This window comes from Pectinophora gossypiella, chromosome 14, assembly GCF_024362695.1.
Source record: "Pectinophora gossypiella chromosome 14, ilPecGoss1.1, whole genome shotgun sequence".
NCBI lineage: Eukaryota > Metazoa > Arthropoda > Insecta > Lepidoptera > Gelechiidae > Pectinophora > Pectinophora gossypiella.
Genome location: NC_065417.1, coordinates 7,877,082 through 7,890,509, shown reverse-complemented (window position 1 = coordinate 7,890,509; position 13,428 = coordinate 7,877,082). Strand labels below are relative to the sequence as shown.

The window sequence follows — 13,428 nt, the reverse complement described above, 5'->3', positions numbered from 1 at the left end:
TGCTAATGCAGTCGGGACCAATGGCTTAACATGCCTTCCGAAGCACAGAGGAGCTCGAGATGAAAACTCTTTTTTTTTGTGGTTCGATTATGTTGAATAAATTAATCTTTAATCTCAAACATCTTTTTTAACTAATCTCCCAGTAATAATTTTTGGGTAGTGACAAGAATTGAGAAAAGTATGCTGCAATATATAATAGTTTAAACATATCAAAAGAATGAATGAATATCAACAGAGTTTTTAAACAAATGCCAAAAGTAAGTAGGCAAGTACATCAAACCATCTAAATCAGTGATCATATATGTTTGAGAAAGTTAAACAAATGTATCATAATAGAAAGTGGAATTCCATTGTCTCCGCTCACCTCAGTGGAAAGTTTAGCATTCAATTATTACTATCAATTATGGTTAGCCACACCTTTTTAAAGTATTATTATTGTCGCTATGCCCTCTCCCTAAATTAACTAATAGCTAACATAATTAGCACTCCTAATTTGGTAAATATAAAACTATTTAAAAGAAAAATAATAGTAACTAGTACAAGCTTATAGTTATGTATAATTTATATCTCTTCGAGAGCATAGCAGAACAGATTAAGCAGATTAATACTGTGCTACTGCTAGTTTCATGGGACGGCACATGAAGTACAAAAATAAAGATATTTAATATTCAACATAATATAGGAAGTTATTTACTATATTTATTTTTAGTGTACAAACTACAAACAACCTGGGATAGATATTTGGAAATAGGTTACGCCGGTTAGGATATGGTTTGGACATGGTGATTTAAAACTGTCGGGATAGAATGCACATGAAGTACAGAATACAGATACTTATTTTATTTTATTTTTATTTTATTTTATTTTATTTTATTTTATTTTATTTTATTTTATTTATTTATTTATTTATAGATCACTTACAGCTATGTACATTATAACATTTAGTTAGAACATAATTAAACAAAGTAAAACAGTACTTATGTGTAGTGTAAGCCTATTACTTATATTAGATATACTATGCGAAATTGTTTGATTAAAAGGTACAAAAAAACCACCATATGCTCCGTATGCTAAAACAATAATTATAATATTTCAATATGTAAATAAATATTGTTGTGGACTGTATGTTCAGGATCTCGGGGAAATAAAAGGCTCGATCAAATTTCCGGATCAACTGCTAACTAACTCCAAACTAACTCATTTATTTCATATAAATATCCACCTTAGCTACTAATTTCGCTATCACAACTAGTGGGTCTTACGTTCTAATCTTATAGCTATCCTATTCTAACAGTATCGCCGTCTCGTTCTAGGGGCGGCGCTTCCTTCGCTGTCCCTTTTTAGCGGCGCCGTCTCGCTCTAGTGGCGGCGTCCGCTACATCTCTCCCCCCGGCGTAGCTTGCGAAGCCTCCTTCTTGATCAGCACGGCGAGCTTCCTCGTTGGTCTCCTGAAGATTCCCGTTCTGGTTCTGACGTCGGCGACTCGTATCCCGCCGTCAGGTCCGATGAAGGTCCGAATCACCTCCCCCATTGGCCAGACGTTTCGTGGCAGTGTCGGGTCAACTACCACTACGATGTCTCCTTCTTTCAGCCCGGCGTCGTTGTTCGTAGGCTCGCCTCGAGGTACCAGTGTCGGCAGGTACTCCTTCAGCCAGCGTTGCCAGAAATGGTCGGCGAGGGCCTGGCTTGCTCGCCAAGCTCGTCGGTCGGCTTCGTCGCATGGAATGGAGCGCCCTGCTTGAGTCCGTTCTACTTCAGCGCTAAAGCTCTCATGCTGAGCTCTTTGCAGGAGTGCTCGTTCGGCGCGTTCCAAGTGCTCCACTTCCAGGTTCTTTTTCTTCTTGCGGCACATGTCGATGAATGCCAGTACCCGTGCCGCCGCTCTGATCAGTGTTTCATATTTGGAGAATCGACCAGGGTCAGGTAGCCAGTCCTCCTTCTGTCCATCGCGTGTCCCAGTGTGAAGGACGTCTTCCTCCTCGATGTGCGATGACTGTTCAGCGGGCCAGTGTTCCGGTGACTCGTATAAGAAGTCTGGCCCCTGAAACCAGCGGTCGTTCACGCTGATTGTAGTCCCATGACATCTTGTGGCGTCGTCGGCTACGTTGTGTGTAGTGGGGAGCCATCGCCATTCGTCCTTCTGGGTGAGCTCTGCGATCTCGCTCAGCCTGTGCGCCACGAATGGGGTGTAGCGCCGAGCGTCGTTCCGCACCCAGTGTATCACCGTCGCTGAGTCCGTCCAGTAGGTGACACTGTCGATCTTGATGCGGTGTTCCTTTTTCAGCGTGTCGGCCAACCTCACTCCGATGACGGCGGCTTGTAGTTCCAGTCGCGGGATCGTTTGTGTTCGCTGCGGCGCCACCTTTGACTTGGCGCCAACCAGAGTGACCCCGATGCTTCCGTCGCAGCGCACTATCCTCCAGTAGGCCACCGTCGCGTATGCTTGCTCGCTGGCGTCGCAGAAGATATGTAGCTCGATGCGCTGATGGTTCTTCATCTCGTAGCATCGTGGTAGTCGTAGCCGGGCGACCTCTTCCAGCTGTGCCAACCAGCTCATAAATTGTCCGGCTTCTTCTTCCGGGATCGGCTCGTCCCATGGCAACTTAAGACGCCATAGGCCCTGAAGGATGATCTTCGCTCGGATCGTGTAGTGGCTCAGGAGTCCCAGCGGGTCGTATATGCTCATGACCGCACTGAGAGCTTCTCGCTTCGTAGGCGCGCGGCTTCGTGTTCGCACCTCGTTCGGTACTCTATTGAGCGACGTGTTGAACCCCAGTTCGTCTCGACCTGCGTTCCAGTAGAGGCCAAGTATTTTGTGCTCGGCGTGGCCCTCTCCACCGAGCTGCGTTGGTTGGGTCGCTCGAAGCTCTACGGGCACTTCGTCCAGGACTCCCTCGTAGTTGGAGTTCCACCCGCGCAAAGTGAAGCCGGCGTCTGCGTGGACTTCTATCACCTCGTTGATGGTTCGGCGGCCCTCCTCGATGTCTTCATAGCTCGCCACAAAGTCATCCATGTAGTGACTGTGTGTGATGGCCTCCAGCGCACGTGGGTGAGTGTGCGCGTGAGCATGCGCGTTGTGGTCTCGCACGCTGTGAGCCATGAAGGGTGAGCTGGCCGCGCCGAAGATCATGCTCGTCATCTTGAAGCAGCGAGGCGGATTCTCCCGGTCGTTTCCCCTCCACAAGAACTGCTGGGCGGGTTGGTCTTCTGGGCGGATCTTCACACGCAGGAACATCTCTTGTATGTCCGCAGTGACGGCGACTGGTCTCTCTCTGAACCGGAATACGATCCCCTGCAGTGACAGTAGCAGGTCCGGTCCCTCTAGTAACTCGTCGTTCAGGCAGACACCGTGGCTGCGTGCGGCGGCGTCGAAAACCAGGCGTAGTTTTCCTGGTTTATTGGGGTTCTGCACGGCAAAGTGTGGCAGGAACCAACTGACGGTGCTCGCTCGTTCATGACCGTCACATGGTGCTGCGTAGCCCTTGTTCAGCAGGTTTTCCATTTGGGCCGTGTACTGCTTGGCGAAGTCGGGTGAAGCGTCCATCTTCCTCTCGATGCTTCTCAGACGTCGGAAGGCTGCATCGTAGCTTGGAGGCATGGTCACGTCGTCACGACGCCATGGAAGTCCAACCTCGTAGGCCCCGTCGATCTTCTTCATCGTCTTCTGCACGATGTCCCGAGCGCGCTGATTGGCAACGCCCACGAGCGGTTTGTGACTGACACCCAGTGCGTCAATCTTGAAGTGCGCCTCGACGAGTTGCTCGAGACGTCGGTCGTACTGGTCGGTTGTGTCCCCGTGTCGTTCTACATCGTAGACATGCAGCACGCTCCCTTGTTGTATGATGGTGTTGCGTGGTACGGATCCGTGTACCACCCATCCAAGCTGCGTTCTTGATGCGGCGGGTTCGTTCGGGCCGCCAACTCGAAGTTCACGGGACACGATCAATTCCCAGTGGTCTGTCCCCACTAGGACTCTAGGGCGTGCTAGCTCGTAGCACATCTCGTTCTTGTCCAGGCGTAGGTGCTTGTATTTTCTCAGTAGCGACTTAGAGATGGTCTGCTGGTGTAGAATAAGGTTCTTCACTGTGCGTGCCCTTATTCCGTACGGTGCGTGTTCATTCTTGCCTCGGAGTTGCACCGCGACTGATCTGCTCTCCTCTTCTTGTTGCGCCATGTTCACACCGCGCAGGTTCAGTGGCTGTGTGGGTCCACTTGCGCCGATGCTCTCCGCCAGCTCGTTGTCAATAAGAGTGACGGTGGCGCCTTCATCCAGTAGGGCGTAGGTGGAGACCTCCCCCCGTGGTCCGCTCACGATCACTGGGCAGACCTTCAGCAGGACAGTCCTCGGGCCAGTGGCGGTAGTGGCCACCGACATGACTGTTTCCGGGCCACTCGTCGATGGTTGCGGTTCGGCTGCGGCGGCGGGCGGGTCCTCGTGTAGCGTAGCGTGATGTGGACGGCGACATTGGTTCACGCCGCACACCCGCGCCTTGCATGCTATGCGTCGATGTTTCGAGGCGACACATTTGAAGCAGAGACCTCTCTCCTTCACGAAGTCCCATCGCTGGTTGACTGTCAGTGCCTTGTAGGATTGGCACTGCGGCAACTTGTGATCGTCTCCGCAGCTGGGGCACTGGACGGCTCGCTCGCTCGTGTTATAGATGGCTTCTGGTTTTCTTCCCAATGATGATCTTCCACTCGTGCTGGCCTTTAATTCTTTGCTTCTGTTCGCAGCGGGAGCAGTAGCAGCGGCGACGGTGCTGGCACTCGGGGCGTACATGAAGGAGATCGCTAAGTTCGCCTCGTGTGTCAGGAATCGGGACATCATGACGATCTCGGGAACGTTGTCCTCTTCATGTTGAGATGCGTAGTCACACCAGCGTGACCGATGATGCGGGCTGAGCTTGCCAAGTACTTCTCGAGCCAGCAGTGGGTTGTGGATGAAGCCCCGTTTGTCGATGGACTCCAGTATGCACACTTGATTGCGCAGCTTGATCGCGAAGTTATTGAGGTCTATCGCAGACGGTCCCAACCTCGGTAGTCGTCTAATTTCTTCTAGCGCCCGGTCGATCAGCACCTCGGGGCGCCCGAAGCATTGTTCCAGTGTCTTCATTATGACGCTCGGATCGGTTGCGGTGTACAGCAGTGCCGCCACGGCTTCGCGTGCCTCCCCCCGTAGGCACGTCCGTAGTCGCTGTAGGTTCTCGGCGGCGCTCAAATTGTAGAGACGTGTTGAATCTCTCATTGTTGCTTTGAAGGGCAGCCATTCGTTCGGGTTGCCGCTGAAGATGGGTAGCTCGACGTTCCGGATGCGTGGTCGCGCCATCCGCTCGAGTGCCTCTGCCAATTGCTCGATGCCTTGCTTCGCGTTCGAGGTTCGGCGTCTTCGTTCCGCTGACGGGTGTCGGTCTCGTTCCGGCGACCGTAGTGGGTGTCGCTCTCGTTCAGGCGACGGTGAGAAGTGTCGCACACGTTCCGGCGACTGTCGGGGGCGTCGCACTCGTTCAGGCGACGGTGAGAGGTGTCGCACACGTTCCGGCGACTGTCGGGGGCGTCGCACTCGTTCAGGCGACGGTGAGAGGTGTCGCACACGTTCCGGCGACTGTCGGGGGCGTCGCACTCGTTCAGGCGACGGTGAGAGGTGTCGCACACGTTCCGGCGACTGTCGGGGGCGTCGCGCTCGTTCAGGCGACGGTGAGAGATGACGTGGTGCGCGTTGAGGTGTCGGCGAGGAGCGTAGCGGCGCGCGGCGTCTGGCTCTCTCCTCGAAACGGGTCTGCTTCTGTTCTTCGTCCCGTGTCTCGTCCATGCGCATGAACCAGTCATCGACCCGGTCATTGGGTCCCAGGCATACGTCCTCTTCCTGCAGACGAGCGCTCTCTTCCTCTTGGATGTTCTCTTGTTCGACGGCGAGACGCTTCCGAATCAAATCGGCTTCTAATTCCATCTTGCGTCGTTCAAGCTTCGCCAGTTGTTCCGCGGCTTCTAATTCAGCCAAGCGTAGTCTTGCAGTAGCATTCGTCGAACGTATGGAGGGCGCGAGCGATCCGCGCAGTGTATCTGCAACGCGTCGTGTCGCAGCGGGGGCGGCGGTGCGGGGCGCGGTGCCGACGGTGAGGGGCGCGGTACCGGCGGTGAGGTGCGGGGCGCCCGCGGTGAGGTGCGGGGCGCCCGCGGTGAGGGGCGCGGGTTCGATCGTCGCGCTAGTCGTCGGTTGTTCGCGGACTGAGCGCGTCGCGACGGTCGGTGAGGCGGGGGGTGCCTGAGATAACCGCCTCTGACGTTCCTCTTCGATTCGTTGGAGGGCGAGACGTTCGGTCTCGCGCCGTTGCTCTTCCTCGCGGCGTTGTTCCTCCAGCTCCACAGCGTCGCTCTGACTCCGGGTCACTACCATCTCGGATCGGTGAAATGGCAGGGAGGTACTGAGCGCGTTCCGCGATGGCACCAGATGTTCCCACGATGAAGTGCTTCGGCGATCTGAATCCGGCTCGAAGGACCAGGAACTGTTGTGGACTGTATGTTCAGGATCTCGGGGAAATAAAAGGCTCGATCAAATTTCCGGATCAACTGCTAACTAACTCCAAACTAACTCATTTATTTCATATAAATATCCACCTTAGCTACTAATTTCGCTATCACAACTAGTGGGTCTTACGTTCTAATCTTATAGCTATCCTATTCTAACAGTATCGCCGTCTCGTTCTAGGGGCGGCGCTTCCTTCGCTGTCCCTTTTTAGCGGCGCCGTCTCGCTCTAGTGGCGGCGTCCGCTACAAATATGTTTATTTTAGTGTTTGAGCATAATCGCACAGTCTAATGAGAATATAATTCACTATGTGTTATTAGGTACTTGGAGTCATACTTCCAAGTATTGCAAGTATTGGATTGGAAACAAATTTACGAGTAGTTGGCATAGGATGGCACATAAGTACAGAATAGACAGGTTTTGACTTGATATAGGAATTTATTTGAAATAAATGACATATACACACAATTAAAATTGACCACATGATCAAATTATTCAAATAATAATATTAAGGAATGAAAAATAATGTTAAGTGTTCAATAATAATTTGTCTTGAACCATTTGCTATTTAATCTAAATCATCTCTGTGGGATTTTTTCAAAAGCGAACATTTCATTAATTATACAGCATTTTTGAAAATTTAAACATTGCATTGCAAATTGCTTATCAATAGTATCGCCAAAAACGTGTTATCGATAGGCCTATCCGGGGTAGATGATTTATCAAAATAATAATATTAAATTAATATCCCTAACCTGAAATTTAACAGTTCTAATTTTAAAAAAAGGTACCGCCTGTCTGACCTTCCAACCCCCGAAGGGAAAACCAGCACCAAAGACCAAGTATTAGAATCATTGAAATACTTGGTCCTTGGTTGCGAGAATTTCGATTAGTGTTGCCGATCGATAGACAACTATCCTATATATTAAGATATATGTAGAAGTGAGGATCGCGACCACAGGTTATGGTTTTCCACTTGGTACGGCTATATGCTGCGTGCACCGCCCTCTGTATGCTGCCGCCCACCGTCTTCTTCACGATGTCAGATCACCTCGTAGGCGCCCTTCCTCGCGCACGTTTGCCATCTATTTGCCCAAAGATGATCTGCTTCTCCAGACTGTGCTTCGGAGACCGCATAATATGTCCGAAGAAGCTTAGGACACGATTCCGGCATATTGAGGAGAGCCGCGTCGTGATCTTGAGCTCTTTTAATATGGACTCATTCGTACACGTAAATAGCCTTAAATTACCAAGTAGAGAAAGTCCAGCATGAGGTGAGCACGAAGTTTTGAAGACAGGAGTGATTGTATTAGATTTCCTCCTGAGCAGTTGCACTACAAATTTAGTGATGAAGAGGTGAGTGATCGAAAAAATATGTCATAGAAGAACTTGTAGACATCATATTAATCTGAGTTACTTGTATTAATCAGATTTTTTACTAATTTTCAGGCAATACTTGACAGAAACCTTAAGTGGGATGACATAATTATAAAGAAAATCAATAAGAGGATGAACTCTTTTAATGTTTATAAAACAATAGTATGGAAGAATTTTGATGCATCTTGGAGCAATGGCAACATGTAAGCATATTCCTAGTTAAAAATATATTTAAGTGAGTGTTGCTCGTTGTAAGTGGATTTCCTTTACGGCTGATTAGGCTCAGGCCTAGGACGGCCAGATGAGGAACGGCTAATCCTGTTTTTTTCTCTAATGTGGTTTGTAAGATCAATGACCAACCTCATCAACCTGCTGCTGTGACTATTCGGATGTCCCAGACTAAAGGCCCTTGACGTAGCTTACTTATCTAATGAAATGCCTATGTAGGTACTTAAGTAATTAGTAACGGAGTCAAGACTCTCTTTGTGAATTTGCCTATGTATGAAACCGTTTATCATGCCAGTCATAGTAACTAAACACATAACGGCCTCCGTGGTCTAGTAGTTGAATGTTGTGCTCACAATCCAGAGGTCCCGGGTTCGAATCCTGGTGGAGAAAAATTTGCTTTGTATTCCTTGTTTTGCTAGGACATTACAGGCTGAACACCTGATTGTCCAAATGTAAGATGATCAGTGCTTCAGAAGGCATGTTAAGCTGTTGGTCTTGGTTACTACTTACTAGGCGGACCCTTGGCGGCTCAATAATAACCCAGACACCAGGGTTGATGAGGTTGGTAATCCATCTCATAACTCACATGATAGAAGAAGAATAGTAACTAAGGAAGGGATCTTCTTCAGTATTATAATGGGCTAGGTAATGGACTCCAATGCAGGTTGGTGGAGGTGTTTTTCTTTTTTGGAGCAGCATGGTGGAGTATGCTCCATACCCCCTCTGGTTGATTGAGGGGAGGCCTGTGCCCAGCAGTGGGATGTATATAGGCTGTTTGTGTATGTATGTAGGTAACGGACTGGTATCTATCTTAAAAAACTGACTGCATGTTGTCTTGATTTATTAAAGTTTAGAGAGATGGAAGTGTATACAGCATTTTTAATATTTGTTTTCTCTTCAGATTTGGGAGTTGTGAGTGACAACGAGCAGATTACATAACAATGGGAGGATAACAAGGGCCTTAACTGAAAAAACTGGTGAATGTTCCCAAATAAACCTCACAGATGTAGAAGAAACACAAAATAAATTTGTTTATTTTATTTCTGTTCCCTACTAAACCAGTAATAAAACATACTTGTTACAAATACTTTTTGATTGTATTTTATTTATAACATCAAAACTTGCACAGAAAAAAGAAATATTTATATTTGTGATGGGTTGCTTATCTGTCACCACTCTGGTCATTATGTCCATCACAAGAGGCTGCAGTTGGTCTTCTTGGTAGTGCTCGGCTCAGTCCATCCTGGTATGGTGGTGTGACTATGTATGTATGTACAGCACCACAATGGTAGGTATGTATGTAAGTATTTTTTATACTCCTGGGTTCTTCTTTCTTTATTTGTCACCATCTAAAACATGTATAATGCTTAGATAATTATTCTAATAAGAAACAAACATAGCCTATTTATTATGTCCCACTGCTGGGCATAGGCATCCCTTAAATCAACTGGAGGGGGTATGAAGCGTACTAATGCTGCTCGACTGCAGATTAGTGACGGTGTTTGGGCTAAATAGCCCGGGAATAACTGCTTGACGTGCCTTCTGAAGCACAGAATCATCTGACTTCTTTAGACAATTGGATGATTCAAGCCTGCAATTTCCTATCCATACAAAGGACCTTGACAGCCTCAAAGTGATTTTGACTATGTCCCCATCGGGTATCAGACCCGGATCTCCAGATTGTGAGCTATGGTTAGAGAACCATTAGACCAAGGAGGCTGTTATATATATAACTCATAGGTAGACAGATTTGCATTCATATTTAATGTACTTACATACCTGAGAGTACATTAGGGATCCATGTCACAGACGTCTTTTTTGTTATTGGTGGCTCATAATTACAATTCAGGATGCAGTGGCTATTAGGACTACTTGCAAACGTCAAAGTCAAAGATTTATCACCTGAAATAAAAAAGGATTATTTAGAATACATACATACATCAATTCATGCTTACATTTCCTAACGGGTTGGACAGAAACAAATATAATGATCAGAAAGATGTAAACAAAAAATGTGGGTTCCGTCACATTTCCAGTACATTTAGCATGCCATGATATTCGTGAAAACTGAGATAAAGCAGTAAAGAGCTTGTAAAAGAAGTTTTTTAGCCCACCTTTTGTTACTGCTAACTGGTGATTTTGTTTGGGTCACATCATAAAGTATTTTGAAATAATCTAAAGAAATAAACCAACAAGTAAGGTATCTACCCAGAGCGGGATCAAGTGTATTAGTAATTTGACTTGGGCAATAAACTGTTTAAACTGTTTGGTTGCTGCCATGTTATTTATACCTGATAACATTTACCTTGCTGTGGAGGCCTTCCTTCAGTGTACTTCTGTAGTTCCATTCCATAGATAGGTACATTACTTTTGTAGTAATTTTAAGTCCTGCAGGTCAAAAGGATAAGAAGAAGCAGGCAGTGCAGCCTGCACTGCGCGCCTGGTAGGAGTCATTACAGTTTTGACACACACAGAGCTAGGTATGTGTTGATGTTACAAGTTAATCATTAATATCACTGGCACTGCATTGTTTCAAGCATTCACCACACGGTCCAGTTGAAAGTAGTGTTTAAGATTGACATTATTGTGATTGAGATTGATTGACAGTATTGCCAATATCAGCAAATTTACAGTCCTCCAGTATTAAAAAGTTAAGCCGTGCTACCAATTGTTTCAAACTGCTTATAAAATCCTCTGAAAAATCTTCACATGGGTTTTCACTAAGCAGATATGTTCGCCAACTTTTTCTAACAGGTCAAGGATTTTCGTTGTGTGTTGTTTTTTTGTTAGTCAACGGACAAACATAAATTGGTTTTCTTAGAAGCCATTATGGTGAATAGCTGCTTCACAATGGGTGGCTAGCTCTGATCTATCTTCATATCTATGTAAAAGCCATTCGGTTTACTGGTTGTACTGCAAAAGAAAAAGCAAATAAAATTTATGTAAATACTGATACACAACACGAAGGCTATTAATGTTATCTAGGTATTAACATTATATAATCTCCACAAACATCACAAGAAATAAGCAAACATAATAAATTTCTTAGACAACTTGTTTAAATAAATTGAAATTGTGATAATTACCTGTTGAAGGAGCTTTAGTACCTTTCAGGTAATCATGGACTTTAGTGGCTATTTCTTGATTGATCTATTTTTTAATTTGCCAACAATATCTCAATCAAACCAGACAAAGAAATAGAGATTTAACTTGGACATTATTTTCAAGATTCTCTTTCCGTCCCTGTTCTCTATCGAGAATCACAATTGCCTCATCGGATACTAAACCCTCATTATGCAGATCTTTTACAGTTTCCATCACACTGGAACCAGAAGTGATCACATCTTCAATGATAAGGCACTTTTGACCAACTCTATAATGGCCCTCTATTATTTTTTTGGTACCGTAAGACTTGGCTTCTTTTCTCCTCATCAACATAGGCTTTGTGGCTTGAACGCTCAACAAGGTCGCGACCGGTAATGCAGTGTACGGCATTCCACACAGATGATCGCATTTACTGTCTTTTACAGTACAGCGAACTCATATAGATTGCTATATGTAGATATTAAGTCCTAGAAAGAGTAACCAATTTTAAACCGTATACATAATAGACTAGAATACCATCCACATGTAATCATAATGTACAAAATTGGGTATGATTTCTTACCATAACAGCCGGATAGCTGACTATAACCCTCAAGTCCAAGTAGGTACACCGGTGTCTTTATGCCGATCTTCGTCATAAATTCACCAAATTTCACAGCATCTATATTGAACAGCTTAAGCGCTAGTTCTTGAAGTTTATTATTGTATACCATTTTTATTATTACATCAATTTAACCTAAATTAAAATGGAATAGAAGAGGAACACGTGTGAACAGAATCCACAGGTAGATTATGGTAGATGCACAGACCAAGTAGAGATGCTACGCATCAGGCGGAAATGTTCCATTAAAAAAAAACTCTGTGGAAATTGCATTTATAGAACATGACAGCTCTTTTTTTTAAATTGATTTGCCTTGGAAGTTAGTAGCTTTGGGACAGTTGCTTTCTTCATTGAATAATCTAAATAATTAATACGAAGTGGTGTTTTGTGGTTAATGATCGCATTAAGTTAGTCGGAAGACATTTGCGAGTGTTATTATATCGGAGTATTCAATAAACAAAGTGTATCTGCCTATTTTCGCTTCGTGCCAGGAAGCCGCTTCATAACTCGAAAGTTTATGCGGACTTTTGAGTTAATTCGTTTGGGGTTCGGAGTAGGAGTCTACTTCGAGGGTGGGGGCTTAGGTTTCATCATCATCACCTTTCATCATTTCATTAATCTATTTTTCAATTTGACATGGCTGTATGGGCATAGTTCCCTTTGCCTTACCCTTCGGGAAAAACCAAAAAAATAGTAGCTTTGTAGCAATTTTAGCCTTTTTCAGCCTAAATCGCCTCCCCTTTTCACCCTATAAAATTTATTTATTTTCAATTGGAAGGGGAATTTGAATATGATGAGTAGTGCTATTTATTATTTTATTTTTAATGGATTGTTTTTTGGATCTCATGTTATCAGAGTAAATTCTTGCACAAATTGATGTCAGATTTTTTTCGTGACAATCACCCGCTTTCTATATCTAGGGCGTCGAGGAATGGAGTAAATGGGTGCATCCTCAGAACAATAACTAAAGCATAGAAGGAAGGCTAAAATAGCAACAGAACTCTATAATTCTGCTCTACTTTATCTTACGGAACCGGCGTAATGTTAGACAAAGACGCATATACAAAAATTGTTTCGTAATTTCGTAGGTTGTCACAAGTTTTTCATTGCCTAGTGTTGGGTTTCACTTTAGTAATATGTCGATAAAATTAAATTTACTTACAATTAATGTCGATAAATTTTTTTTACAAGATTTCTTTTTGTAGGATGCAATTATCTTCTTCTTGATGAAAGGAGACTCTGTCTCTGATAGGTAAGTATCTAACCATTTTTGGATTATATTGTCTGGTTTATATTAGTTTGGAGCTGCAGCTCACATTCAGGAAGGAAAGAAAATAGCCAACTGTTATCGTTTCATCGGTAAGTATTTTGTAATATTCGAATTTATTTATGATGTCATCCGCCGTGCACTGGTGTCGATCGACGTGCCGTGCAAATTGGAACCGCCGCCGCCGGGTCTAAGCCGCACAGACGGTAAGAGACCCGATGGGGTCACGCCATAGACATAGAAAAGAGTATGGACTGGAAATACCTACAGAAAAAACGTGCCACTCTGTAAACATAAAATGGCGGTCTTTACTAGGGCTACAAGCT

At 45.3% G+C, this 13,428-nt stretch overlaps 1 protein-coding gene and 2 long non-coding RNA genes across 3 annotated transcripts; 1 reads left to right on the top strand and 2 right to left on the bottom strand.

Annotated features, from left to right (window-relative positions):
- Positions 1 to 1,375: 1,375 nt before the first annotated feature.
- On the bottom strand, positions 1,376 to 6,394 carry LOC126372672 (uncharacterized). The gene has a single exon (XM_050018521.1). The coding sequence runs from the start codon at positions 6,392 to 6,394 to the stop codon at positions 1,376 to 1,378; it is 5,019 nt and encodes a 1,672-aa protein (XP_049874478.1).
- Positions 6,395 to 7,309: 915 nt separating this feature from the next.
- LOC126372365 (uncharacterized) lies at positions 7,310 to 9,168 on the top strand. Its single transcript, XR_007567154.1, has 3 exons — positions 7,310 to 7,880; positions 7,974 to 8,104; positions 9,031 to 9,168. It is a non-coding gene; the product is annotated as an uncharacterized LOC126372365 (long non-coding RNA).
- Positions 9,169 to 9,916: 748 nt separating this feature from the next.
- LOC126372364 (uncharacterized) lies at positions 9,917 to 11,952 on the bottom strand. Its single transcript, XR_007567153.1, has 4 exons — positions 11,797 to 11,952; positions 11,216 to 11,701; positions 10,435 to 11,042; positions 9,917 to 10,031 (listed from the first exon to the last, which is right to left on the bottom strand). It is a non-coding gene; the product is annotated as an uncharacterized LOC126372364 (long non-coding RNA).
- Positions 11,953 to 13,428: the final 1,476 nt, after the last annotated feature.

Coding starts and splice junctions, on each gene's coding strand:
- LOC126372672 (XM_050018521.1), bottom strand. CDS start 6,394: ATGGTAGTGACCCGGAGTCAGAGCGACGCTGTGGAGCTGGAGGAACAA.